Source organism: Mirounga leonina, unplaced genomic scaffold (assembly GCF_011800145.1).
Source record: "Mirounga leonina isolate KUSES-001 unplaced genomic scaffold, KU_Mleo_1.0 Mir_174, whole genome shotgun sequence".
NCBI classification, from domain to species: domain Eukaryota; kingdom Metazoa; phylum Chordata; class Mammalia; order Carnivora; family Phocidae; genus Mirounga; species Mirounga leonina.
The window spans coordinates 4,790,280-4,818,207 of record NW_023270451.1 but is presented as its reverse complement, the minus strand read 5'-3'; the positions used below and the strand labels follow the sequence as shown (position 1 = coordinate 4,818,207).

General features: G+C 36.4%; 1 protein-coding gene across 1 annotated transcript in view; it reads right to left on the bottom strand.

Moving 5' to 3' along the window:
- ORC5 (origin recognition complex subunit 5) overlaps positions 1-27,928 on the bottom strand; it is an 86,506-nt gene that overhangs the window by 2,212 nt on the left and 56,366 nt on the right. Inside the window, exon 13 of the mRNA XM_035020401.1 lies at positions 8,250-8,362. Coding sequence (XP_034876292.1) covers positions 8,250-8,362 — 113 coding nt within the window. The remainder of the gene's footprint in view (positions 1-8,249; positions 8,363-27,928) is intronic.

Here is a 27,928-nt window from a genome sequence, read left to right as displayed (position 1 = left end):
CAGAAAGGGGACAGGAATTTGTATATTTCTCAGGTATATACCCACCATAACTTCGGGGTTTTGACATTGTGTGGGAAAAAAATTTAAAAGCAGCTAAGATTAAAACATTTACATTTCAAAACTACAAGATCAGAAGCTATTATTTGATAGAATGTGAGACAGTCATAGAAAATGACCAATATGAAGACATACCTACAATGCTAACAAGGGAAAAGGAGAACAGAATTACAGCTCGGTAGTGACAGGTAAATACAGACAGGGGAAGCGTCTGTATACTGGACTAGGACCAGAGGAGAACACGAACTAATGAAATACTGTGTTAGTGGCGGGACTCCTCTATTTTACTCAGTCTAGCTGGGTAACTTTAGCAGAATTTCTGCAATAAAGTTTTCTTTGGCAGAACAAATGGACTGACTTAAAAACACTACGCTCTTTAAGTGTCTTCATCTATAAAAGCTTCAACTACGTTCCCTTTCTCTGCTTTGCCACTAGAAAATACTCAAGCAAACTGAATGATACCATTAAGATTTTGGGGCTTTTTCAAGATAGTAAATGATTCAGGAATTGAATATGTAAGATCATTCCTTTAAGAAACATTTAGTGCCCAAGATGTATGAATGTCTTTATCTTCCCTCCATCCCCCAATGTAAACTGGTGACATGCCAGCTGGTCCCCACGTATATTATTCTAAGACAAGGCAGAATTTGAAAGAATAACCACAAGGAAAATATAAAAAAAATTATGTCACACATTCTGAAGATAACTTTATGCTTTACAGGACTCAGAGACAAACAATTCACTGTAAACAACACTTTAAATTTCTACAAAGAGAATGATGTACTTTGTACTTTCTCTGGCTTTTCATGGCTTAGATGCATATTAAATTTATATAAATATGATTTTAAGGTTTTGGACAGTTTTTATATAATACAGGAGATTCTTAGAACTGAAATGGAATTATTTTCCAAAGTAAGCATACAGAAAAAATAGGATAAACACAAATAATATTAGTGATAATTTGCCTAGGAGTAATTAATTCTTAAATCAGAATTCAGAATACTTTAATACAAGTTAGTTAGATGGTATATCTAAAGATTTAATTTTGCCTTTATCCTTTTATTACACTTTATTGATTCTTTTACTACACTGAAATACTTTTTTTCTCATGGGATACTATTTTATTTCCTTTTACTTTTGTGGGCAGTTTGAGTTTGGTTCCACTGACAACTTGCACGCGGACAACTTTAAGCAATCTTATGTTGTCTTCCCAGTGACTGTGTAAGAAAGAAACTTAAAACTACCATTCACATTAAGAACAAGCCAAGGACAATATTTAATAAGCTTCTTATCATCTGTCTTCTCCCATATTCTACCTCCATATTTTGTGCTTCCTTTAAAGCCTCCCACTGCTTCTCGGTCCAAACCTTTCCACTGTTCGTTGGTCAATAAAGTTCTCTATGTCCTCTACCTCTTCCATGAATGTTTTTTCTCTTCTGGGTTTAACTGAAATCTGGCTCCCCCTGAAGGACCTAGCCTCCTCTTTAGATCTTTCTAATGAGGTTAGACTCCAGGCTGTCCTTTGGGTGGGGTTCGGTGTCCTGGTGCAAAAAGCTCTGCTCCTCTGAGACTCAGATCATTCCACTCACCACCTTGTGTCCCCCTGCCATTATGTCTTAGTCACTGAATCATGCAGCACCCAGTTTGGTCTTCCTCTCCATCCCAAGATCTGCATAGTGACCTCACTGCATACCTACCTGTCTCTCCTACCTCCAATGGTCTTCTTTTTTACTCGCATGATCATATTCAGAAATACTCTACCTCTAAGAACATAAATCCAGGCATGCTATCCTCTGATCCCCAAGCTCTTCCTCTAGGCGATCTGGAACACCTTGACACAACCAGTTCACAAGCCCCTTCACTTGCTCGTGATCTACAAATACTTAACTGGTATTATGTGCTAGGCACTGAGCTACTGGCTCTCTACCGGCTTTACTTCCTTCCTTCCCTTCCTAGCTTAGACTCCATGGTCCATCACTTCAAGCACTCACTAGCATCCAGAAAATTTACCTGGCAAAACCTCAATCCTATGTGATTTCAACAATATCCCTTTGCTGTCCCAGTACTTAGCACATGGAATGCTATTAGAGAAGATCCTAAGTTTCACAGATTGGTGCCACTGTAAATTCAAGGTAAGGAACTTTAAATGGGCCCTCAGTACTCCCAGCAAGTTCCTTCTCCTGACGGCACCTTCTTCCATTCCCCATAGCAGCTATTTCAAATACCCATGTTCCTCTCAAACTGCTACTACTTCTGTCCTTAGTCTCAGTTTGTCTCCACATTTAGAGGCTAAATAGAAGACATCAGAATTCCCTCGACTTCTTGCCACCAAACGTCCAAACTCAGCTCCATCTGAATTCACTTTTTCCTCATGTTATAATGCAAAAAGAGTCCCCTTCTTTCATCCAGGGCTATTTTTTTCAACTCATGTTTCTAAAATCCCATGTTGATATACCGTTTCAGACTTTAATCTCTGTCCTCTGTATCATTAATTCTCCTCTATCACCCCTTTTCCATCAGCATTTAAATAATGTTCAAACGTTTAAATAATAATAACCCTCTCGCAACTCCACAACCCCTTTAGTAGGTAACAATCCTCTCTTCCTCTTCACAGCAAAAAGAATCTAGAATACAGGCTCATGGGCAATACAACAAATGTTACGTGAACAAATGAATTAGAAACATTCTATTTGCTGCATCAATTTTCTTATAAATACTATTTAAATATGCTATAATCTGACTTCTAACCCACTGTATCCCTGTAAGTGTTCCTGATAAAGTTGCAAATGGTTATTTTATCACTAAATCAGATGGACTCTGCTTGATTTCTTGGCATCAGTTGCCAGTTTTGATCATCACTCCCTTCCCTTAGGTTTTCCTGCTTTTCTTGTGTACGTAACTCCATATATAACTGCTTTATCCACTTAAGCCTGTATCACAAGTATTTTTCTGTATTTTTAACCTTCCAAATTATGATTTTTAGTAACTGCATAGTGTTTTTTTTAAAATAAGTAGGTACAATAAATTACTGGTCCATTCCCTTGTTTTGGACACTTAGGTTGTGTCCTCTGATCTAATCATTCATTCTCTACTACAGGAGTCTGGAACTAGACATACCTACCTCTTCTTCGGTAACTATCCTTATGATCTCTTATCTCTACCACACTCGGATTTGTAATGAAACTCTTGTCTCCTTAGTTCCCTTCTTGTTGCTGCCCCAAAAGACAAGCTGACAATGGTTCCCCTTCATCTGAAGTTTTACTGCTAATCACTATAGGAAAACATGAACTATTTATATATTTAGCATATACTAAGTTTAAAGCATTGTTTAAGTTTGAGGTAAGGCAGTGATTGGCACAAACACAGTCTCTGTTTTGAGCTTCATGGGCTTATACTGTCGGAAGAAAGATGAACTCTAATTATTAAGTAATTAATTAAAACTATGATAAGTACTAGAAGAAAACAATGAGACCTGTATACTGTGATTGGAGTGGGGGCACACGATGGTGGTCATGGTATATTTAAGAATGCTTCTTTTCATTTAAATTGAAATCTAAAGGTTATGCAGCGGTTAGCTAGATAAAGGAGAGGAGGTGATGGAAAGTGCTGCATTTGCAAAGATGGGAAGCAGAATGGTGAATATGAAGAACTAAAAACAGCCAGCGACGTTAAAGTGCAAATACCTAGGGGAGCACTGTGTGTACCAGATGTGGCTGGGCGATACAACGAGGCGACAGGGGCCAGATCACTGGGGCCTTGTAAGCTACATTAAAGATTCTTGTTTTTTTAAATCCCAAGAGTCATAGGAAACTATTGAACACTTTTTTTTTTTTTGGAAGTATAATTGATGTATAATGTATTAGTTTCAGGAGTACACCATATTGATTCTGCAATTCTATACATTACTAAGGGCTCACACAATAAGTGTAGTCACCAAACAACATTATCACAATCTTATTGACTATATTTCCTATTCTGTATTTTTCATCTTCATGAATTATTTATCTTGTAACTGGAAGTTTGTACCTCTTAATCCCCTTTATCTATTTCACTTTTCTCCCCACCCACTTCTCCTCTGGCAACCACCAATTTGTTCTCTGCATTTAAAGAGTTTGGTTTTTAGAGTCTACATATAAGTGAAATCACATGGTATTTGTCTTTCTCAGCCTGACTTATTTCACTTAGCATAATACTCTCTAGCTCCAACCATGTTGTTGCAAATGGTAAGATCTCATCCCTTTTATATGACTGAGTAATAGTCCATTGCATATATGTACCACATCTTTATCCATTCATCTATTGAAGGACACTTGGGTTGCTTCCATATCTTGGTTACTGAAAATAATGCTTTAATAAACATAGGGGCACATGTATCTTTTCGAATTAGTGGGGTTTTTTTTCATAAGGAGTTAATATCCAAAATATATAAAGAACTTACCCCACTCAACACCAAAAAAAAAAAATCCAATTAAAAAAGAGGATTAAAAGATGATTTAAAAAAAAAGAGGATTACAAGAGATTAAAAAATGAACAGAGGACCTGAACAGACACTTTTGCAGAGAAGACATATAGATGGCCAACAGCCATACGAAAAGATGCTCAATGAATCATCAGAGAAATGCAAATCAAAACCACAATGAGATATCACCTCATACCAGTCAGAATGGCTAGTATCAAAAATACAAGAAATAACAAGTGTTGGCGAGGATGTGGAGAAAAGGGAACCCTCATACACTGTTGGTGGGAATGTAAGTTGGTGCAGCGCCTGTGGAAAACAGTACAGAGGTTCCTCAAAAAATTAAAAATAGAAATACCATATGATCCAGTAATTACACTATTCGGTATTTACCCCAAAAAACAAAAACACTAATTCAGAAAGATATATTGCAGACTTTTAAGTAGGAGGGTGCCATTAAATTTGTATAAAATCATTCTGGCTATAGTGTGAACAACAAGTTATAAAGGGTAAGAGCAGACAGAAGACCAATTAGGAGGCTACTAGAGAAGAGATGGTGGTGGCCTGGTCTATAGAGGGAACAGTACAAATGGTAAAAGTGAATGAATTTGAGATCTATGGGAGGGACTTGGCAGTCAACAGGACTGATGCTTGGATACTGTGAGTGTGGGAGAGAGAGATGTCAAGAATGACTCCCAGGTCTCAGGCCTGTCTAATGTGGCAGACTGCAGTGTTAACCACTGAAATAGGCAACACCGGAGGAAAGCTGAATCATTCTTTTTTTGTTGGCAGGCAGAAGTAGAGGTTAGAATTCCGGAGTTCAGTTTTGGAAATGTATTGATGTAGCTGAGAAATAGCCAATAAAGGTCAAGAATATTAGAATAAAGGTCTGGCCTTTAAAAACTGAGGAGTTATTAATATAGAGATGGTTGTTTAAGTCATGGGAATAGCTAAAATTGCCTAGGGTAGAAGTACCATATGGAAAGAGAAAAGAGCCAATTTTTTTTTTTTTTTAAAGATTTTATTTATTTATTTGACAGAGAGAGAGACAGCGAGAAAGGAAACACAAGCAGGGGGAATGGGAGAGGGAGAAGTAGGCTTCCCGCCGAACAGGGAGCCTGACACGGGGCTCGATCCCAGGACCCCTGGGATCATGACCTGAGCCAAAGGCAGACGCTCAACGACTGAGCCACCCAGGTGCTCCAAAAGAGCCAAGTCTTAAGGACCAGCTACATTTAAAGGTAGGGTGGAAAGGATAAACTGGCAAAAGAGCCATAGGGGAAAAAAAAGCCAAAGAATAAAGAGGAAAACCAGAAGAATGAAATCATGGGCTCTAAGAAAAGAGTTTTAAGAGAGAGAGTGGTCATCAGTGTTAGATGCCACTAAGTAATAAACAGCCTGAGAAAATATCAAGAAACGTTCTGGGAAAGATGGAAGAGATAAAATTCAGATCACAGGTGGAAGAGAGACCCCCATCTACTGAAAAAGGAAAGAGAGAAGATGAACACCAATGTAGCTGAAGGAGGTCTCAACTGATGGTTAAAATTTTGTTCTGTAAAACAAGTGAATGCTGAACAGAGTGAATTTGAAGAGTCAAGAATCTAGGTTAAAAAGAAGCCTGTGAACCATGTGCTCTATTCTTCAATATATGAGGTGGAATGGGTGGGAGGCTGGTAGAAGATTATCAAGCATAAGAAGAATGGGGAAACAGAGCCAGATTGCACGAGGCCCAAAGGAGTCCACGTTTCTACAACAAGTTGGGGGCAGTAGCAATCTGGAAGTGGCAACACGAAAGAAGGGTGGTGGCACTTAAGGAGCATCCAACCTTGAGAGATTAGCATGTGAGAAAATAAGCAGCTACCATTAGAGGTAACTCCAGGGGAAGGAGTATCCCCAGGTAAGAATCAGGTTTTCATTAAGGCAATGAGGAAGAGTATTAGGAGAAGACAGAAGGATATGGGAGGGAGAGAAAGAAAGAATGGAAAGTTAAATGAGCAGAAAAAGAACACAATATATCATGGGGATGAAGGAGTGGAAGAGGGAAGATGTGGGAAGAAGGAGGTAGTTATTCTTTGGACACTGCCCGTGGAAGGCAAGGAAGAGAAAACAAAAGTAACAAAGCAAGTTAGAGAGATCCCAAGTTCTATGACAGAATCCCAGGTCTACAAGTCCTGCTCCCTTTTTAAATGGTAAATAGAAGCGCACTTCTCTGGATGTGTTTAACATCACTGATGCTATGAATTAAGTTTCTGTTGGGTTCACTGTATATTCATCATATTGGGCATTCATAAGCCTCTGTCCTGTACATGTTTATGTTGGGGCACAACCCAACACATTCAGAGTAACGGCAAAATCCCTTAAATAAATACACTTCATTCAAAAGTTATGTCTTTGGTAGAAGCTCATAGATACAGAGTTTTTAAAATAGTTGTTTAGAAAAAGAAAGGTACTGCTTTATGGTCATAGTGAATACACTCAAAGTTTCTGTTCAATTTCTTCTGGGTAAAAGCTGCCCAGTTTTGCCACAACACCACATTTTAAAACCTTCACTTCATGTTTTAGAGTCTACATGCCATCAAAGTATCTCAAATACCTGCACCATAGTATCACAGAACTTTTTCTCTGCACAGAAGAGACTTCAGGGCAGAGGCCGCCAACCTGTGGACTTCAGAATGTTAGGAAGCTGTCGACCTCATTTGAGGAGATCTGCAAATCCATACCCGTGTCAAGCACTATTTTCAGCCTGAATAAATAATGTTTCGTGCCTATATATAATTTTGAAATATATGTAAATATTTTCAAGATTTTGAAGGATATTTCAATTCAATCTTCATATGCGAAAGGGTTGGGAAAGCCCTGTCTTACGGATTGTCTTATTTCACCTGCCAGTCTACATGGCCTGACAGACTGCTATCCAGCTGCAATCATGAGATGAGGTCATTTATTCACATAAATGGCTGGAACATTTTTCGTAACAGTAAGTAGACTTCTGTGTGAGGAAACTCGCTACATTTTTAGACAGCTCTCATTTTGACAGACATATTTTCTTCCCTAGAACTTCTAACGTTCTAGACTTACTCAGAAGTAGTCTCATCCACTTTGTACGTGAAAGCCCCTGAAATACTCGAGATAGTTACTGCCTCCTTCCTAGGACTTTACTCTCATACCCTGTCCCTCAGTCAGGGAGGTGACACGGTTCCTCATTCTACCATTCTCCTCCTGCCCCCGCTTGGCACATGCCCATTTGTCAATGCCCCTCTTAAAATGCCAAGCACAGGACAGCACACCAGATTTGTTCTGCCTATGGGAACACACAGCAGACCTATTACATCCCCTAAATGAGACACCAGGATCGTTAAAACCTTGCCATCAGCTAAAATACTTAGGACTTAAGCCAGGTCTCTCCCACCTTGTTTTAGGACATTTCAGTTTTTGTAGTCAACTGTCCATTAAATCCTATCTTGCTTCTATGGGACCATTATCCCAGTCTTTTAAGGTCTTTCAGAATCTTCCTTCTTTTTGCCATCTAACATATTAGCTACTTCTCCCAATTTTATGTCATTTGTAAATTGATAAGAGGGTTCATTCTACAATGAAACTTACTCATTCTTGGCACTTAAATGATCTTCTCTTGCTTAAATGACTAATGACATTACATTAGGAAGAACATTTTTATATTTAGTATATCATTTACATAATTCAAGACATTTTACATTAACGATTATTCTACGCTTACCTAGCAATAGCTCTGATGAAATCTAGAGATACTGTGCATTTGTATTTTGGTCCATCAAGCTGATCATCATGGCCAACCAGGGTTAATAGCTGAAGGGTCACTAGAGAGGTAATCTAAAAATAAGAAAACATTTTTATGAGCTGTTTTGATGAGATAACATGATGCCTTCATTTCTAAAACATTTTATAGTTCCTTTGATAAAGATATATAACTGAATTCATAAGAATAACTGCAAAGAGGGCGCCTGGGTGGCTCAGTTGGTTAAGCGACTGCCTTCGGCTCAGGTCATGATCCTGGAGTCCCGGGATCGAGTCCCGCATCGGGCTCCCTGCTCCTCCCTCTGACCCTCCTCCCTCTCATGGTCTCTGTCTCTCATTCTCTCTCTCTCAAATAAATTAAAAAAAAAAGAATAACTGCAAAGAATATAACTTTGAAATTGGTATACACAAATGTGTCATATGCTTAAATTCCTGGTTAAACTAACAACCAGTCTTTAAGGACTCCACTAGAGACAGCTTTGTTTCATTAATGACTCACGACTGCTAATCTTTAAAAACTACAAAGAAAGCACATTCCTTCTGTACTCAGAAATTTATGGAGTTTCTATCTTAACACTTCAGAATATCAAATCTGCACTCCCTTGAGAATTGTGCAGTTAAAATGTGGATGTGGGCCTTTTTCAGAGTTGGGTAACTGGTTAGATGAGATAAATACATCCTTCAGACCTGGGCTTAGTCTTGATCACCAAATGGGTAGTCAGGAAAACACCAAAAGGATTAATACTAGCAAAACTAAAAGTGCATTTTAACAAGTCAAATCAAAATATAACTTCACATTCATAAGCCCAAGAAAAGTATTTTTTTAAAGATTATTTATTTATTTATTTATTTGACAGAGAGAGACACAGCGAGAGAGGGAACACAAGCAGGGGGAGTGGGAGAGGGAGAAGCAGGCCCCCCGTGGAGCAGGGAGCCCGATGCGGGGCTCAATCCTTGACCCTGGGATCATGACCCCGGTCGAAGGCAGAGGCTTAACGACTGAGCCACCCAGGTGCCCCAAGCCCAACAAAAGTATTATGTATGCTAATATCCAAGCAAGAAAGTTGATCCAAGAGCTGGAATTCTTTGAGCAGCCCATTCTCTTTTCCCAATTTCTTTCCCCATCCTTTACCCCCCCCCCCAATTTCTTATTCTCATCTCCTAGATAACAGGAGAAGAGATCAGCAATGCCAACAAGAAAAGATAAGGAGACCTGCTTTGTGGCAATATAAGGGATAAGAGTTTTTAAGTCTGTAATACCTAATCACAAGTCTTAGGAATTAAAAATATTCATTTAATTTGAGACTAATACTTTGCAGATGCTCAGTAAAACATTCTATAAGTGATTAAAAACAATAATAGCAGTAATGACTTGCTTTGTACCAAGTACTCTATACACAGTATCTCATTTATTCCTCAAAACCTTAGAAGGTGCACATTATTACTCACATTATAGATGAGCCTTAAAGGCATTAAATAACTCTCCAGATCCTAGAGCTGGTAGGTGGCTTAGCAAGATTTCAAACCTAGAGTCCCTACTCATCCTACTACAGTACACAGACTCCATTCTCTCCCATTTTAAAGAGAAAAGTGTTATGCAGTGTTCAGTCAGCTGTCATTACTTTATTAACAAATTAAAAAATGAACAGATGGTAGATTCCACAGTATTTTATATACAAAAAATTCTATATTTAGCAAATATGAAGCATTTTTGCTAATTAGAAAAACATTTTGTGTTAATACAACAAATATGAAGCTCTGCACTCAAAAAGCTACGACTTTAATTTCTAATTCAATATCACAAATTATGTTATGCCTTGAAACATTTTTTATGGATGTGTTGAAAAGAGTTATGCATTCTCCAGCTGTCATACACTATTTTACAGGTCTATTAGAACAAGCTCATTTGTAGGGTTGAAATCTTACAATCTCCAGTTTTTATCTATTTCATCTATCGAAACTGACAAAAAAGCATTAAAATTCTCCCACTGTGAGGAGTCTGTCCTTTTCTTTTTGTAATTGTTAGTTTTTGCATGCACTTAAAACCACTGTGTTTTGCTGGTAAATTAAACCTTTTCATTACTATCTAATGGTTGCTTTCTTCAGTAATGCCTTTGCCTTACAATGTATTTTTTCTAATATTAATATACCTATATCAACATTCTTTTAGGTGATAATCTTTTTTCCTTTTTCAACATCTTATTTTCAAATTTTGTATTTTCTTAACTTTAGACAGTTCTCACGTAAACAACATGTAGTGGGATTATCTTTTTATCGCCAGTCTGACAATCTTTACCTTTTATAGTTAGACTATATGCTCCATTTGCTTTTATTGTAATGATATTCTAAAATTTTATTTATACCATTATGTCAACTTATTTGTTTTCATGTGCCTTTCTTGCCTTTTTTAAAAAAGATTTATTTATTTGAGACAAAGAGCGAGCGAGAGCACACATGTGCACAAGTGGAGGGAGGGGAAGAGAGAGAATCTTCAAGCAGACTCCCTGCTGAGCGCGGAGCCTGACGATGGGCTCGATCCCAAGACCCCAAGATCATGACCTGAGCCAAAATCAAGAGCCAGATGCTCAACCAACTGAGCCACTCAGGCGACCCTCTTTCTTCCCTTTTACTGAACTGAATTATAATACTTTTCCATTCTATCATTTGTTCTACTATCTTGGAAGTAGTTATATACTCCAGTTCTAATTTCTGTTTTGATTTCTTCTTTGGCCCCTAAGCTATTTTAGAATTCTTTAATTTCCAACTCATGAAGTTTTTCTAGTGTTTTTAAATTTGGAGATTTTGGGGGGCGGGGGTGGGAGGGAGTTGCTGGAAATCAAAGGATGTGGTCTGTATACTGGCAATCCTTTGAAATTTGTTGAGACAGCTGGGTTGCCCAGGAGGAAAGAAGAATGCACAGAAACCTGAATATCACTGTGACAAAGAGTGAAACTGACCACGGCAGTCACCCTGCCTGTCCTGCCTGCCAGGCTTCTTCCCTCTTTGTCCCCAAAATGTCTCTAGCTGATGGCAACTGAGCACAAAACATGCCCACAAAATGTGATGACCTCACACGAGGCAAAAAGATTGGAATGAGGTAAGAGTCTTCTCTCTTACTTACTTAAGTACCTATATAATATACCCTCCATTTTGTCTCTTTGCCTGCAAAACTTAAGATATTTACAATGTGGCTCTTTACTGAAAAAGTTTGCCAACCCCTCCATTAGAAAACTGCTAGATTCAGATAATTAATTTAACCAATGTGGAAATCAAGATGCTCACCGACTTGCCCAAAGTGATAATGACGGGATAGTGCCAGAAACTCAACTGGCTAGGATTTAGCTTTCCTAACAACTCAAAACTTTTGAAAATCATAACTAAACTGTGATCACAGCTAAGAGAGCTAACATCTAATGAGCTGTATCAGACTCTTGCCTGAAAAAAAGTATGTGTTGAACGAATGGGGATGATCTGTAAAAAAGGAAGCATTCAAGAGAACAGACTTGGCAGTGTGCCTCCAGCAAGAGGACTAAAGGGCCTTGCCCATCAACTTGGAAAGCTGAGTAGGTGGTCACTGTGGAGGTGGAGTTGTTTAGCTGTTACTCAAGGTATTAAGATCATCCAATAAATCTCCTTCCCACTCCCACTCCTGAACCTACTCTGATTCCATGCTTAATCTTCTCATTTCAGAGAAGAAGGAACATTCAAAGTTAGGAAGACCTATCTTCTTCCACTTACTACAATTCAGATTAGTCACTTCAACATTTTGAGACTCAATTTTCAAAACTAAAAATCAGAGTAATAATAAACCAACCATGTAGTATGTTCTAAGTATTTATGAGATAACCAAAAATGAGCAGAAAGTCAAAGTACTATTTCAATGCCTGGCACAGAGGAATTGCTCAATAAATCATACCTATTAAGAAATCAGTATTTTAATTCTGAGTTTATTGAGCTGATCAGTAAACTTAAATATCCTATCTGCTTAATAATTTTTTCAGTATCTAGTCTGCTTAACAATATTTATCAATAAACTGGCATTCTGGCTTACACATTTGTCTCCTGAGATTTGACCAGTATAATTAATTCTAATCATATTCCTGAGATGCTGACCACTTCTAAGAAAATCTACAAAACCAAAAACCTATGAAAAACCTAAAAGCTAATGGCCAGTTCCTGAAGGGCCCGCCCAAAACAACAGCTCTAGAGTCCTGACTGTGCAGGCTACACCACAAGACCTTACCACTGCTGCCCCCTAAGCTGAGCTCTCACTTTTGTTTAATTTTCCAAACTGTGACATGAAAATTTTAAACTTGGGGCGCCTGGGTGGTTCAGTTGGTTAAGCAACTGCCTTCGGCCTAGGTCATGATCCCAGGGTCCTGGGATCGAGCCCCACATCGGGCTCCCTGCTCAGCAGGGAACTTGCTTCTCCCTCTCCCTCTGACTACAGCTCTGCCTACTTGTGCTCTCTCTCTCTCTCTGTCAAATAAATAAATAAAATCTTAAAAAAAAATTTTTTTTTAAACTTGTCTTGCAGATAACATGAGTTCTAGATGTGACACTAGTGTGTTTGATTGAAGTCCATAAACACAAACTGTACCTGAAGGGAAATCAACTCCTTTATTCAAATAATTATATAAATTATTATAAGTGATAAAAGCTGAAAAAATGGCCAAAATTAATAAACTCTGGAAACTTAGTAATCAAGCATAGATTTTCTGTGGGGATAAAAATTGTTTGTCAACAAATTTCCATTTACCTCTTAGAGAGCCTTTGTTAAAGGGTGGACATGAGAAAAGAGCCAAAGTTTAAGGCATCTTCTACGATCATTATAAGAACGGAGCATCAGATAATGAAGTGAAATGAAAAACTGAAAGCTCCTTCAATATACAGCACAGAATTAAGTGCTTCTTTATACCACCATCATTTTAAAAACTTTTACTGGATTCACTGACCTCACCCCTAGAAGCACCTGTGTTTAGTACCTGCCCAGCTTCTTATGCCACACTTCAGAAGAGATTACCTCAGGCATCACAGGGCCTTCATATCAAGAAAGTAACATCTAGACTTTTACTAGAAACTAATCATGGATCTCTTCTCAAATTAAGCTAAAAATGAATAGTATTTGTTTTATGATGACCTACTATATATAACATTTTAAAAATTCATTAGACAAATATTTATTGTATACGTAGTATACCATTTTGACATATATGCTAGGTATCTTCTAGTCCATAAAATTACAAACGGTACACCCCTTCTTTCCTAGGGGTTGCCCCCAAATAATATAATGGTGTTCACAGATATCAAAATTGGTATGTATTACAGTAAGGATGTAAAAAGAATATTTTTTAATCATTACCTTTAACTTTTGAAAGTTTAAGAACAGGTATTATTAGGTGAAAAGTAAAAAGACCTTGTTTTCTTGACTGATTTTGAATTAGATAGGGATTAAAATGAAAAGAGTCAAATAGGTAATTAAATCATTTCAATCCCATAAAATTCCTTCACATTTTCACTGGAAATGCAAAGAGGAAAATGAAATGATAGAAATGGGAATCCAGGTGATACAAAATCAAAGAGAATCCAAAGTAGCCTACAGCTGGCACAGATGACTGCTATTTTCTAAGTGAAGTTATTTCTGTTGTTAGTATTTTTACCTCATGCCATGAAGATATAAGGAAAGTAAAACTGATTCAAGGCAAAAATGATTTCATAAGCTAGTAAATGCTTTTCTTAGTAACATTTTATATGCACATGTAAGTTAATGAATGGTAAAAAAAATTTCGTTATTCAACATTTTTATAAAAAATAAGAGCTTCCATTTACCTAGTGTAGGAGTTAAAGTTCAATGAAACAAAAATGATTAAAATTAAGTTAGTTATTAAAAATGTGTGAAATAAGGGCACCTGGGTGGCTCAGTCGTTAGGCGTCTGCCTTCGGCTCAGGTCATGATCCCGGGGTCCTGGGGTCAAGTCCTGCATCGGGCTCCCTGCTCAGCGGGAAGCCTGCTTCTCCCTCTCCCACTCCCCCTGCTCGTGTTCCCTCTCTCACTGTCCTCTCTGTCAAATAAATAAATAAAATCTTTAAAAAAAACAAAAACTAAAGTGTGAAATAGTGATGTGCCCATCAAATGAGGTCATCTGTAAAACACTTAGCACAGTGCCTGGAACACAGTATTTAGTAATATGAGGTATTATTTATATTATTACTACCTATTAGCATTATTTTTCAATTTCAAATTTAATGAGTTTTTCTAATAGCTCATTAATTTATTTAAAACTATATTATTTTATTTGAAAACACTGAATTTCCTATAGCTTTCTGAATAATATACCATGCTTGACTTGTTTAGAAACATGAAGTAAAACCTAAAACTATCTGCAGGCTAAAAATATCTGTATTAAAAATATAACAAATTAAAAATTATATGGCAGTTTGGACCCAGCTGTAGAGAAAATTAAGGAACATGAGAACAGTTCTGAAGAAATTAACCAAAATGCAGAGTACAGAGATACAAAGAGGGAAAATATGAAAGAGATGACTGAACATATTTCTAATCAAAGATCTAGAAAGAAAACAGAGATGGACAAAAGGGGGCACAAGCAGTATCTCAAGAGATAACAGATGTGAATTCATTTGAGGAGATGAAAAACACCAAAGCACAGAATTAAAGAACTAAATAAATCCAGAGAAGGAGGAATCAAAAGAAATCCACACCTAGACACATCATAGTGAAAGTGTAGCCCACAAGAGGAGTTCTTAAAAGTAGCTAGAGAAGAAAACACATTACTTTCCAACAAGTGGCAGTTGGACCTACGGATTTCTTAAGAACAATGAAAGCCATAAAATAGTGAAAAGATAGCTTCAATGTCCTGAAGAAAATCACTGTTAACTCAGAACTGTACACCCAGAAAAAAACAATCTTTTAACACTGGGGATGAATTAAATGTATTTCCAAACCAAGAACAATCAAAGGTTTGCTACCAAGAGATCCCTACTCAAGGAAATTACTAAAATGTACCGCCGGGTAAAGGGGAAGTCATCCCATTAAAAGGTGAAATGCAAGAAGGAATAAAGGATGAAGAGAGTAGAAAATACGATGGTAAATCTAAATGGATGTGCCTGCAGAAATGATAACAATAATGTATTATGGGTTTAAAAATAAGAGTAAAGTGCACAATACCAGTAATATATAAATTGGGAGTACAGAAAATGAAGTTAAAAATGTTCTAAGGTCCCATGGTATCTGAAAAAATACTAGTACTTACTAAATTTTGACTTTGGTAAGTATGAATGTTCTAATTTTTAGAGTAACAACTAAGAGGACAGAAACAAGAGTATGTACTTCTAAATTAGTAGAGGAAAAACTGAATTATAAAAATAATCTAATCCAAAAGAAAGAAACAAAAATATAAAGTATAATAGATATAAACAAAATTATACTAGTAATTATATTAAAAGTAAACTAATTGCTGAAAATTAAAAACAAAAATTGCCTGAAAAAAAATAAATCCAACTATATACTGTTTAGAAGAGATACCTCGAAAACAGAAGAATATGGGAAAGTTAAAAGTCAAAGGACAGAACAAGATATGTCAAATACCAACTAAATGGTGTATCAACACAGATAAAACGGATTTTAAAAGAGATTTAAAGAAAGGTTCACTTAGGCGCCTGTGTGGCTCAAGTTGGTTAAGCGACTGCCTTCGGCTCGGGTCATGACCCTGGAGTCCCAGGATCAAGTCCCGCAGCGGGCTCCCTGCTCAGCCGGGGGTCTGCTTCTCCTCTGACCCTCCCCCCGCTCATGCTCTCGCTCTCTCTCTCTCTCTCTCTCAAATAAATAAAATCTTAGCAACAAAAAAAGGTTCACTTAATAATGACAACATGCATTCCCAGTACTCATCTCTCTTACAAGATGGGTTGCTTGAGATCTTTACTATGAAGGGATGAGACACAGCAAAGATCAACAGCAGGAATAATAGGGGTCTTTGGAGGAAGAGTACACATCACTGAACATCAAGACAAACTTGTCATCCTTCCTATTTTGGAAGCAGGTAGGAATCATGATGAGAAAGCAGGCCGAAATTTTAAGAAGGATATATAGAAAAGAATTAACACAGTTTCCTACGGCAAAATACATTCATTAACTTCAATCTTTTCTGTTTTTCTGTAAGGGATTCATTTGCTAAAGTACGTTAGTAATAGTCATTTGAAACTCACATTACTCTTATTATTAAATGCAGGTTTCTTTAGTAGTTTCCTTTTAAAACAGAAGAAAACATTAATTACCTTTTTACTCTGCCAGTGGCACCTCCTTATATTTCTTATAACTTCTACTTTCCTGAGATTCAAATACTCTCATATATTTAATCCTTTAACTCAAATTATATGCTAAATTATTCTTATATATTTTTTCATAAAGAAACACAAAAATCTGTCTTAAGTTAGAATTTCAAGAATATTCTTGGATAGCTTACTTTTATTACTTTTATCACATTAGCTTCGACAAAATTCTAAAGGCAGTTAAGTTGAACTAGATAGTCCCTTAAAGTCACTACCAGAATTCCATGGATAATCATGTAAATTGTGCGAAGGATACAGTATCACTTTAAGACAGAGCAGTCAAAAGGCATTTCCAAACTATTACTAAGATGGCTGTTCAATTTGGGAAGGGGGAGGAGGGTATGATTTAGGAAGAGCTAATACACAAAAAAATCTAAAACCAAAATGAAGTAATTAGGGTGTGATTTTCAAATTAAAAATTACTAATTTCAGAGATTTTTTTTTATTCCTTGATCTTACCATATGAACAAAAACATACAAATAGAGTTTTAGAGAATACGACATAAAGCAATGTACAAATGTACCAACAATTTAAAAGTACTCTGCGAGTTTATTAAAATATTGCTAGAATAAAACTGAAAAAAATCATGTACAAAGATTAACTTGTAGCATGAACATTTTGAATCTCAAACATATTAACTTATACCTAAATGAAAACTTGCAGAAGAAAATATATGAATCTTTTGGAAAATTATTTCTATACACGTGTAAGTTCAAGAATATCTACCCTCCTCAGGACTGTTCTGGGAGTGTCTGTTAATCCACCTCTTAGAGCTAGATGTAGTCCTATACTTAGTCATTAAAATGGCGGAGGGAGCAGAGGAGGGGTGAAGGGAAGGGCTTTTTGCTAGTATCTCCACATCTAGAAGACCATTTTAGGTATAACCATAGGTCTGTATATGCGTTTTTATGAAGTACCTGTGTTTGTTGTGGACAAGGTTCATTATTTTGTAACATCTAAGCTTTTTGGATGCCCTGAGGTGACAATGTATGATGAAATGTACAGCTAGCGAATTATACAATTTATTAGTTTCTTTTTGTTATTGATAAGAAAGCAGCATCCTGGACATGGAATTGTTAAGCTGTCTCTGAGAAATTTCAGGACTTATAAGGTTGGCAGCAGAGGGGCAGAAGGAAGTAAAGAAGGAGAGATGTATGCGGATGTGTTCTTATTTACATTGTAATGATAACTGTTAATGTGTGTGCATCTCTTTGGTTGTACTATAGGAATACATTAAGTGATTCAATGCAAACATACCTCCTTGCTAAGATCTGGATAGTACAAATTGGATAATGAATTCTTTTAGAAGCATTACATGTTGTGTACTCTGTTACTTTATGTCTCCGTTTTAAACTGAACATTAAGGGAATGCAGTATTTTAATTGTAACTCTGCCAATATCTTTATCTAGAGGTCTGTTGCCATTTTTGTCTTTTAGGAAATTTTTGTTGCCAAGAAAGGCAGGATTACATTTTTTTTCTTTCAGATGGAGTTGTATTCTTGGTTATCAAAATACTCTTAGTTTGGGGACTTTGAAATGGTAAATATTCATGGTGTGTGAAAAAAGCATGATACATAACCGTACAATCTTAATTACATTAAAATGCTTACTTGTGTAGATACACACATGGCACCTAGAAGTCAAACTGTAAACTGCTCTTGAGTATGGATGACTTTGTTCTTTGTTTCTTGTGTTTTTCAGTTTCCTTTTATGCACGTTAACTTTTAAAAAATAAAAATTTTACAACCTAAAAAAGAATACCTACCTTCCTCTCCATTAGCCAATTCATAAAAATTATCTAATTTTTATTTCTAATTGCATATTCATTAAACTTTTTAGAGCACTTCCTGAGCTGCTCTAAGTACTGTGCATCTACTGATATACTTCTTTGCCCAACTTAAAATGTTCATGATAACATAATGAAATCATATCTCCAGGCTGGCATTAATACCTAAATATTTTTATATGATCAGTGGAAATATGGCAGAAGTCTCTAGACAGTGAAGGTACTTGGGACCAGATTCATTATATATACAGTATCCCGGTTCTGTGTGGGTACATGTGCATGCATAAGGTAGAGGTGGGATGACAGTCGTTCTCATCTGCCGCAGCAACCAATCCTGTTGTTAGAGTCATTCCCATTGGTAAGGCCCCTCACACCGGTCAGAATGGCTAAAATTAACAACTCAGGAAACGACAGATGTTGGCGAGGATGCAGAGACAGGGGAACCCTCCTACACTGTTGGTGGGAACGCAAACTGATGCAGCCACTCTGGAAAATAGTATGGAGGTTCCTCAAAAAGTTAAAAAATAGAGCCATCCTATGACCCAGCAATTGCACTACTAGGTATTTATCCAAAGGATACAAACATAGTGATTTGAAGGGGCACATGCACCCCTCCTATGTTTATAGCAGCAATGTCCACAACAGCCAAAATATAGAAAGAGCCCAGATGTCCAACGACGGATGAATGGATAAAGAAGATGTGGGGGGTGTGTGTGTGTGTATACATATACAATTAAATATACATATAAAAATATACATACACACACACACATACATATATATATCTTGGAATATTACTCAGCTATCAAAAAGAATGAAACCTTGCCATTTGCAACAATGTGGATGGAACTAGAAAGTATTATGCTAAGTGAAATAAGTCAGTCAGAGAAGACAAATACCATATGATTTCACTCATATGTGGAATTTAAGAAACAAAACAGATGAACATAGGGGAAGGGAAGGAAAAATAAAATAAGATGAAAATTGAAAGGGAGGCAAACCATAAAAGATGCAGAACTCTAGGAAACAAACAGGGTTGCTGGAGGGGAGGTGAGTGGGGGGATGGGGTAACTGGGTGATGGTCATTAAGGAGGGCACTTGATGTATGAGCACTGGATGTTATATGCAACTGATGAATCACTAAATTCTACCTCTGAAACTAAAAAAAAAAAAAAAAAAAAAAAAAGCCCAGAAAAAAAAAAGGGATGAAACTTTAAAAAAAAAAAAAAAAAAGAAAGTGGGAAAGCAAAGGGATCTGAATGGAAGTAAGATCACCATACTTCACAGGAAGTGGTAAAACACTGACATCACTATAAAACAAATATCCAATTATTACCTAGCAATTGCACCACTGCGCATTTATCCCAGCAAACTGCATGTTCACACAAAAACCTATACATGAATGCTCATATAGCTTTATTTATAACAGCCAAAAACAAAACTATACAAAAACAAAACAAAGAATGGGAGAGCCAGATGTCCTTCAAGGAGTGAATGGTTAAACAAACTGTGATACATCCATATCATGGAACATAACCCAGCAATAAGAAAAAGAATGAACTATGACACATGCAACAATTTGGATGAATCTCAAAGGAGTTAATTATGCTGAGTGGAAAAAGCCAATCTCAAAACATTACATACTAATAATTCTGTTTATAAAAATTCTTTTTTTAAAGATTTTATATATTTATTTTACAGAGAGAGTACAAGCAGGGGGAGCAGCAGAGGGGGAGAGGGAGAAGCAGGCCTCCCGCTGAACAGGAGCCCCATGTGGGGCTTAACCCCACAACCCCAGGATCATGACCTGAGTCGAAGGCAGACGCTTAACTGACTGAGCCACCCAGGTGCCCCTAAAAAAATTTTGAACTGACAAAACTTTAGAGATGGAGACTGGTGGTTGTCAGGGATTGGCAAAGGGAGCGGGAAAGAGGTGTGTATGGTTATAAAAACATTGTGGTGAGGTCACTGGTCTGTATCTTGACTATAGTGGTAGATATACAAACCTACACATGGGATAAAATTTCACATAACCAAGTATGCACAGACATACACAAAAATAAATAAATATATGTAAAAGTGGGAAATTTGAATAAGATCAGTGGATTGCATGAATGTCAAACTCCTGTTTGTGACACTTTAGTTTTATAAGATGTAACCTTTGGGGGAAACTGAATAAAGGGCATACAGGAAGAGCCCCTATTATTTCTCACAATTGCATGTGAATCTACAATTACCTCCCCAAAAAAGCTTATTTAAAAAATAAACACACAAGATCCAATAAAATAAATACACAAGAAAAAAATTTCTAACGATGTATAGTGAAAAATATTATCTAGACTTAACTATGGTGATCATTTCACAGTATACGCAAATCTCGATTCCTTGTGTTATACACCTGAAACTAAGATAATGTTATATATCAATTATACCCCAATAAAAAATACATACATACACTGATAAAATACACAAAATACAGAGGGCTTTGAGAAAGACCTTATAAACTGCCAGAATAAATTTTTTCTCAAAATGTTTAAGTACCTATGAAGTTACAAATATCTACCTGTAGAAATAAAAAATTTTTTGACTCATATTTACAGGGATTTAAAGAAACTACTTGATAAAATATTGCTTAAAATGGGCAAATTAGAGATGGTAATTATTTCAATATTGATATGTTACTGTGGTGTGGCTATGTAGATTTTTAAAAGCATATAGATTACAGATTTTCTTACTGAAAGCCAGATGATTAGTTATGACTTCTGGTTCAGCTGCAAAGCATTCGTAGCTGCTGGTTTCATGCTCTGAGCCCATAAAGGTCTCACAAAGTTGCTACAAACCTGTGACTTGTACAACTTATTTCCTCTAGAACATATGATTATAGCAAAACTATTATTATGTAAATCCCAGCCTGATTGTTCCACATTTTCCCAAAATTTACTTTTTATTTCTATTTCTTAAAACTGTGAAAGTTTTTTGTTTGTGTGGGGGCTATTTATGCTTCAATATAAAAATGACTACAAGATAAAATTCTGAGCTAGTCTATCAGGTCTGAAAACCTTGGAGATCAATGCCTCATTTTACGGATGAGAAAACAGACATCATAAAAGGATGAATGGCATTATCAGTCCCTGGTCAGTCACCCCAAACAAATATGTTGAGGCACTTTAGCAGATGTTGCAAAATTATTTAATCCAAAAGTCCCAGTGAAAGAGAATACATACAACATGTACACCATGTTAGACGTTTACAAAAAAAAAAAATTTGAGTTGTAATAATAAATTTTAAATTAAGCACTTAATCTTAAGAATGTTTAACACAGGGCGCCTGGGTGGCTCAGTTGGTTAAGCAACTGCCTTCGGCTCAGGTCATGGTCCTGGAGTCCCTGGATCGAGTCCCGCATCGGGCTCCCTGCTCGGCAGGGAGTCTGCTTCTTCCTCTGACCCTCCTCCCTCTCATGTGCTCTCTCTCATTCTCTCTCTCTCAAATAAATAAATAAAATCTTTAAAAAAAAAAAAAAAAAGAATGTTTAACACATTAAAAATGTTTAGCCAAAATAATGTCTCACTTTGGGTGCTGATGAATATTAGAAGGTGGTCTGCCAAACCTATTAACTACTGTGCTAAAGACCCCAGTGTTTTTATCTTTTCTTCTAGTGTCCCTCAAAATTCCTGAGAATGACACATATGTAACCTGGCATTCCTTCCTTCAGGATCTAGCAGAGGATATGGACAAAACATGAGCGGGGGTGGGGAGGAGAGAGCTATGGGACTGGTTAATATTAGAGACCATGGGTAACAGTGGTATGAGGACTGGAATTTATTATTGAGTCCAAGCTCTATAGATCAGATACAGACACTGATAGATCTAGATCTCAAAATTATAGATAGAGACACTGTGGTAGGCATTGTAATGTCTTCAGTCCTCACAAGAACCCCACCATGAATTAGGTACTATACATAAACCTTTTTTTTCAGATGAAGAAACAACCTCAAAGAGGTTAGTAAATGTTTAAGGTCACTGAGCTAACAGTTCTAAGAGCAGCACTGAATTTGAGTACCATCTAAATCCAAAGCCAATATTCCTTACACTACCCCAAAAGGGAGCTGCAGAATACAGGAAGAGATAACTTTGTTGGGACAGACTAAGGAAAGCTTTACGGAAGAAGTGAGTAAAATGACAACTCTGGATGCATTACACGCTGAAAGGGAGTTAGAAACCCAGCAGCAAAGACACTGCAGACAAAACAAAGACCTTAATGAAACTGTAGCAAAAGGATAAAGAAATATCTCAACATAGGCAAAAGTCCTGCGCCAGGGATACAGGTAATAGCCTTGAGAATAATCAACAATCCTGTGAACAAAATTATCAGATGTGAGGGGTGTGATGTCACCAAAGTAAATATTAAAGTGGAATTTACTAACCTAATGAAATGTTAACTTTTCGTAAATCAGACTGCACACTAGATATAAAATTACTGTTTTTAAGGTTTAATTTTTAAAAGACAATTTAAAGTGGGGAAAAGCATGATTTCTTAAAACCTGAAATTACATAACACTAAAAATGGTATTATAAAGCAAAATTTCTCACACATTTGTGGATTAAAGATCATTTACAAAAAAATTATTATAATAAATCATACAAAATATGTAACAGTTGAAAACACTAAGTTAGGATAAACATTAAAATTTTAAAAAGCAAAGGCAATGAAAAGGTCTTTCCTGAAACACTGAAATCATTCCAAGAAGTATCATTTTAATTATTCAAGTAAGTTTAAATTTTTGTGGGGATATTATTACGCCCCCCCTTTTTGGTTTCTATTACCTATTAAGGCCTATTCTTTTGTCAATAATTTTCAGATTTTTAATTGTGTTCCACAGATGCTTTTCTTGTCTATTGTGTCAAGCTCAAATTCAAATGAATGAAATTCAAATGAGTATGAAAGTAGCCTAGGGAGTGGGTTTTCTTTTTCCAAGTCAGGATTTAGATTTGGTGCTAGGAAATACAGAATAAAGTTAAAAAAAAAAAAAATGCTGTACTAGAAGAAATCAGGATTTAGCAGAGGAAATGGACAAAACTTGAGAAACAACTGGGGGTGGGGGGAAGAGAGCTATGGGAACTAGTTAATATTAGTGTTAAGTTTGAGTCATATGTTGATGATTTTCCTCAAAGTAAAATTAATCCTTGGTTTAAAAATAAAACTCCTAAAAATCTGAAGCATCTTGCTATCAAAGAAAACAGTACTTCCCTAGCTTTCATGTACTACCAGCAATACTGACCATAAGTAATTTTATTTTACTTTAGCTTAAAATAATCAATCTGCCTAAGTCAAATGCCAAAGTATCTATTTTTCCCCTCTGACTAGTTCCTAGGTCATGAGGGAGGCATTCACAAAGAAAAATTACAAGTGAAAACCTCCTTATACTTGGATATTTTTAAATTTACATGTTAAATGAGGTTGTGCAATATTTAATCTTTGCTCTGTGTACTATTATGTTCTTTGTTCTCATCCACATAGGGGATGAGCTGATTATTTATGTCTTAACAAGAGGAGTTCATGTACCACAGTGAGGATTTTTTTTCTTAATCTGAGAGGCAGTCACTAACAAGCTTCAGCTGGAAGTGCTTGATGTTAAAACAGTGTGAACCTGCTCCTGGGCTAATAAACTATGTTCTTTCTGCCAACAAAAGGAAATCAATTTACAACTGTAATTAATTTTTAACATGCTCGTTATTTTTGTACTTTCATAGGTTGGTATCTATGTCAATTGATTTGTGAAATACCCTGTCTTGTTTGTCCTGGAGGAGCTTTACAACCTGAAACATACTAAATTATTTAAATAAAAGAACTTAACACATGATATGTTAATGCATGAGGTTCATACAACCCAACAAGCACCACATTTGATCTGATTTCAGGTGACGTGATAGTTCATGAGCATGTGGCGGATATCAAGAGAGTTCAAGACAGTTTTACACACACAAGGTAGAGCTGATGAGTGCGGCAATGGAAGAGATAGGCAAATGCTGTCAAAGCTGCTCAACTTAAAATCATCACCTCTGGAAATTCACCTTTGGAATTTTTATTTCAAAAAAAAAAGGCGGGGAGTAGACTATTAGTCTTCACTTATGCTCAGATAAAAACTGGCACGTATGTTTTTACACAGAGGACTGAAGAGAGCGCCTATAATCTCTGGAACTTATTAGCACACAAATGACTACAAATCATTCATATCTAGGAAGGCCATAATGCAAGCTTAGGAGAATGGGAGACCATTCAATGAGTGAATCTCATGTTGAAGGCACTGAGAGACACAAAAATGAAAAGACAAAGGTCTTTGCGACCTCAAAGAACTCAATATATCAGAGAAGACAAACACATAATAAAATGGTAATGACACAATATGAGAGGGATGCTAGTGATATGTATAAACTCAACTATCTGATTATAGAGAAGAGAATGAGTAATAGGGAGGGAGGCAAAATGTGGAGTCATTGAGAAATGGCATTTGGGAGTGCAGAGCACGAAGCATAAAAGAGAGCTCAACAGTGGCTGGGAGACAGCACATGTAACAATACAAAAGAAAAACTGGTGTGTTTTCAGAGAGGAAACAGTTTATAGTGAATGGTGTAGAGGGTGAATAAAGAAAGTGGCAGAAAATGGGGCCAGTCTGTGAAGAACCTTACAGGAAATGCTATGGAATGGAGAACTGATTTTACAGATAATGTAATTCATTTAAAAAAGTGTAAGCAGAAAAACAAGATCAAATTTATTTTTTAAGATTTATGCTGACGACTGTATGGAAGATAAATTCAGAAGTACATGGTGACAGGGAGACCAGTCAGGATGCTGGTGCACTTGTCTAAGAGATAATGAAGCTATGTATTTAAGGCAATGGCAGCATGGGTGGGAAGAAAGGAGTTAAGTCCAAGAGACATTTGTACTTAGGAGGAAAAACAGATTGGACCTGGTGACCAACTACAGGGAAACAAAAGTGTTCAGAGATGATTTCTCCACTGAAATAAAAAAAACCTGTATTATCTTTGTTTTTCTAGCACCTAACAATCGTGCATGCCATAAAGTATGTGCTTTGTTAAAGGATGAAAAAATAAATGATTAGTTTTGAAATCTAGGTAAGGCTGAAAAACAGAAAAAAGGTTTAGGGAATAATTTTTGGTTTGGGTGTGTCAGTGTGTGATGGATATGGCACGTTCAGGTATGATTGTTCAGTTGGCAATTTGGGTCCAGAACTAGAGAGGATAATGGCTAGAAATAAAGGATTCAAAAGACATCAGCAGGCACACAGCATCTGAAGTTAAGGGAGTAGATAAGACAGTTGTGGGTACACTTATTTCCCTTTCTGATTCCTAACAGGGCATGATTACTTTTGATTCTAAGAATTCAACTCTATCACATTTAGGGTGTCCAAGGTGAGGGAGCAATTAGGTTCTATAGAAGACTTGGCACTGAGAATCCCAATTTCTCACTATGAGAAACTGAAATATGTCTTTGTATGGGCAGGTGAGGTCAATGTCCTCCAAAGGACTCCAATTAGTTGCAAGCTGACAAGAAATCAAGACAATTTCTCATTGGAAATCCCCTTAAGCATCAACATTTCTTCTAATCTTTTTATAAAAGTATTTTAAAATATAGCACACCTTTCCATAACGTAGATTTTTCCAAATCATTTATCTCTCAAACTGTTCTTATTAAAACTCCTTTCCTCATTGAAACTAGTCATAAAGCTCTAACTAAGGTATGCATTTGCCTATATAGTCACTATATTAATTGTAGATTTTCTTAAATAGGCACATGCAAGCACATACCTCCATGTTTTTTAGTGCTTTCAGCAAAAAAAAAAAAAAAAAAAAATCTGCCAAGTCAAATAAAATTTATTGGTGTTGAATACATTTCCCCCCAAAATGTGACCAAAGGGTATACACTTGAGCTATTTATTAGAAGCACTATTAAGCTTTGAGAAAGGTGGCTATAAAATATTGCCTACAAAAATAAGGTACCAATGCATTATTTTACTCAGAAGTTGAAAGCATAATTTATGCATTTTTTTCATCCCTTAGGCAGTATTTTACATGTCACCCTTAAGCAATGGTTCCATTTTTCTAGAGTTCAGTAAAAATGCCTATTGCTGGGCTAATATATTCACAAAGACAAAGTGGCTACACCGATGAAATTTAATATCACATTTAGGGAAAACAAGAGAAGAGCACAGTAGGGGTAAACACTGTTCTCTTACAAATGACAACAAGAAATTCAACCTTTATCCCTGGGCAATAGAGTAAAATATACTGTGTTTTTCATCCTTGGTAATAATTAATATTAGTATTCCTTACCACCAAAGTAACTTTACTCTTTTCAAATATGAAATATCCCCAAATAGTTTTTTTTTTTTTTTTAAGATTTTATTTATTTATTTGACAGAGAGACACAGCGAGAGAGGGAACATAAGCAGGGGAGGTGGGAGAGGGAGAAGCAGGCTTCCCGCCAAGCAGGGAGCCCGATGTGGGGCTCGATCCCAGGACCCTGGGATCATGACCTGAGCCGAAGGCAGACGCTTAATGACTGAGCCACCCAGGCGCCCCTCTAAATAGTTTTTTAAAAATCTCTGGAAATAGGCACCTACTACAGAGTGTCTGACGGCAGAATAGAAACACACCCACATCAGGGTCCTGTAGGAGTGGATTTGAGAATCTAATTTACTGCACCAGTGGAGACCGAGCACCACGGCAGTCGGGTCCTTCACTGCTCGAGAAGGGTCTGCCTCTGTCAAACACACCCCTGCCGACCTCGTCATCAGTGAAGTAGGCATTAAGTAAGCCTCCTTTACCATGTTTGCAATGAAATGTCCCACAGTCTCAGTTATGGTTAAAAAAAAAAAATAGTAGGATTATTAGAAAATGTTAGCATTCAAGATATTTTCTGTGATTTATATAATTTACCTTAATAGCATCAAGTATTTAAGTTGGATATTACAGAGAATATTGGAATGCTGGCACAAGCCAAATGAAGCACAGAGAAATCACAGAAGAATAGCTTTTCACATTTTCTGATACTCTAGTATGCAGAGAATTTGTTTTCAGGAAAACTGTTGTTTGCCAACCTTAATATAAAGAAAATAATTAGTATGCGCAGAATTTGTTTTCAGGAAAACTGTTGTTTGTCAACCTTAATATAAAGAAAATAATCATACTTAAAGTCACTTCATATGAATATATTATAGCTAGATTTTAGGATGTTACCCTTTATGTTTACAAGGTTCACATTCTCACCTAATCAAAACATGCATGGAATAATATTTCATCAACTATGATTTCTGATTTTATGTGACTAGCATTTGATAAATGTTACTACTTCTTCTGTAAAAATATAAATCAAATAACCATAATATTATACAATAAACTAATTTTTAAGGTAAAGAGGTTTATAAGTCTATAAAATCAGCTTATTTGGTTAAAAATTTACAAAAATAGTTTGAAATATTGTATATAA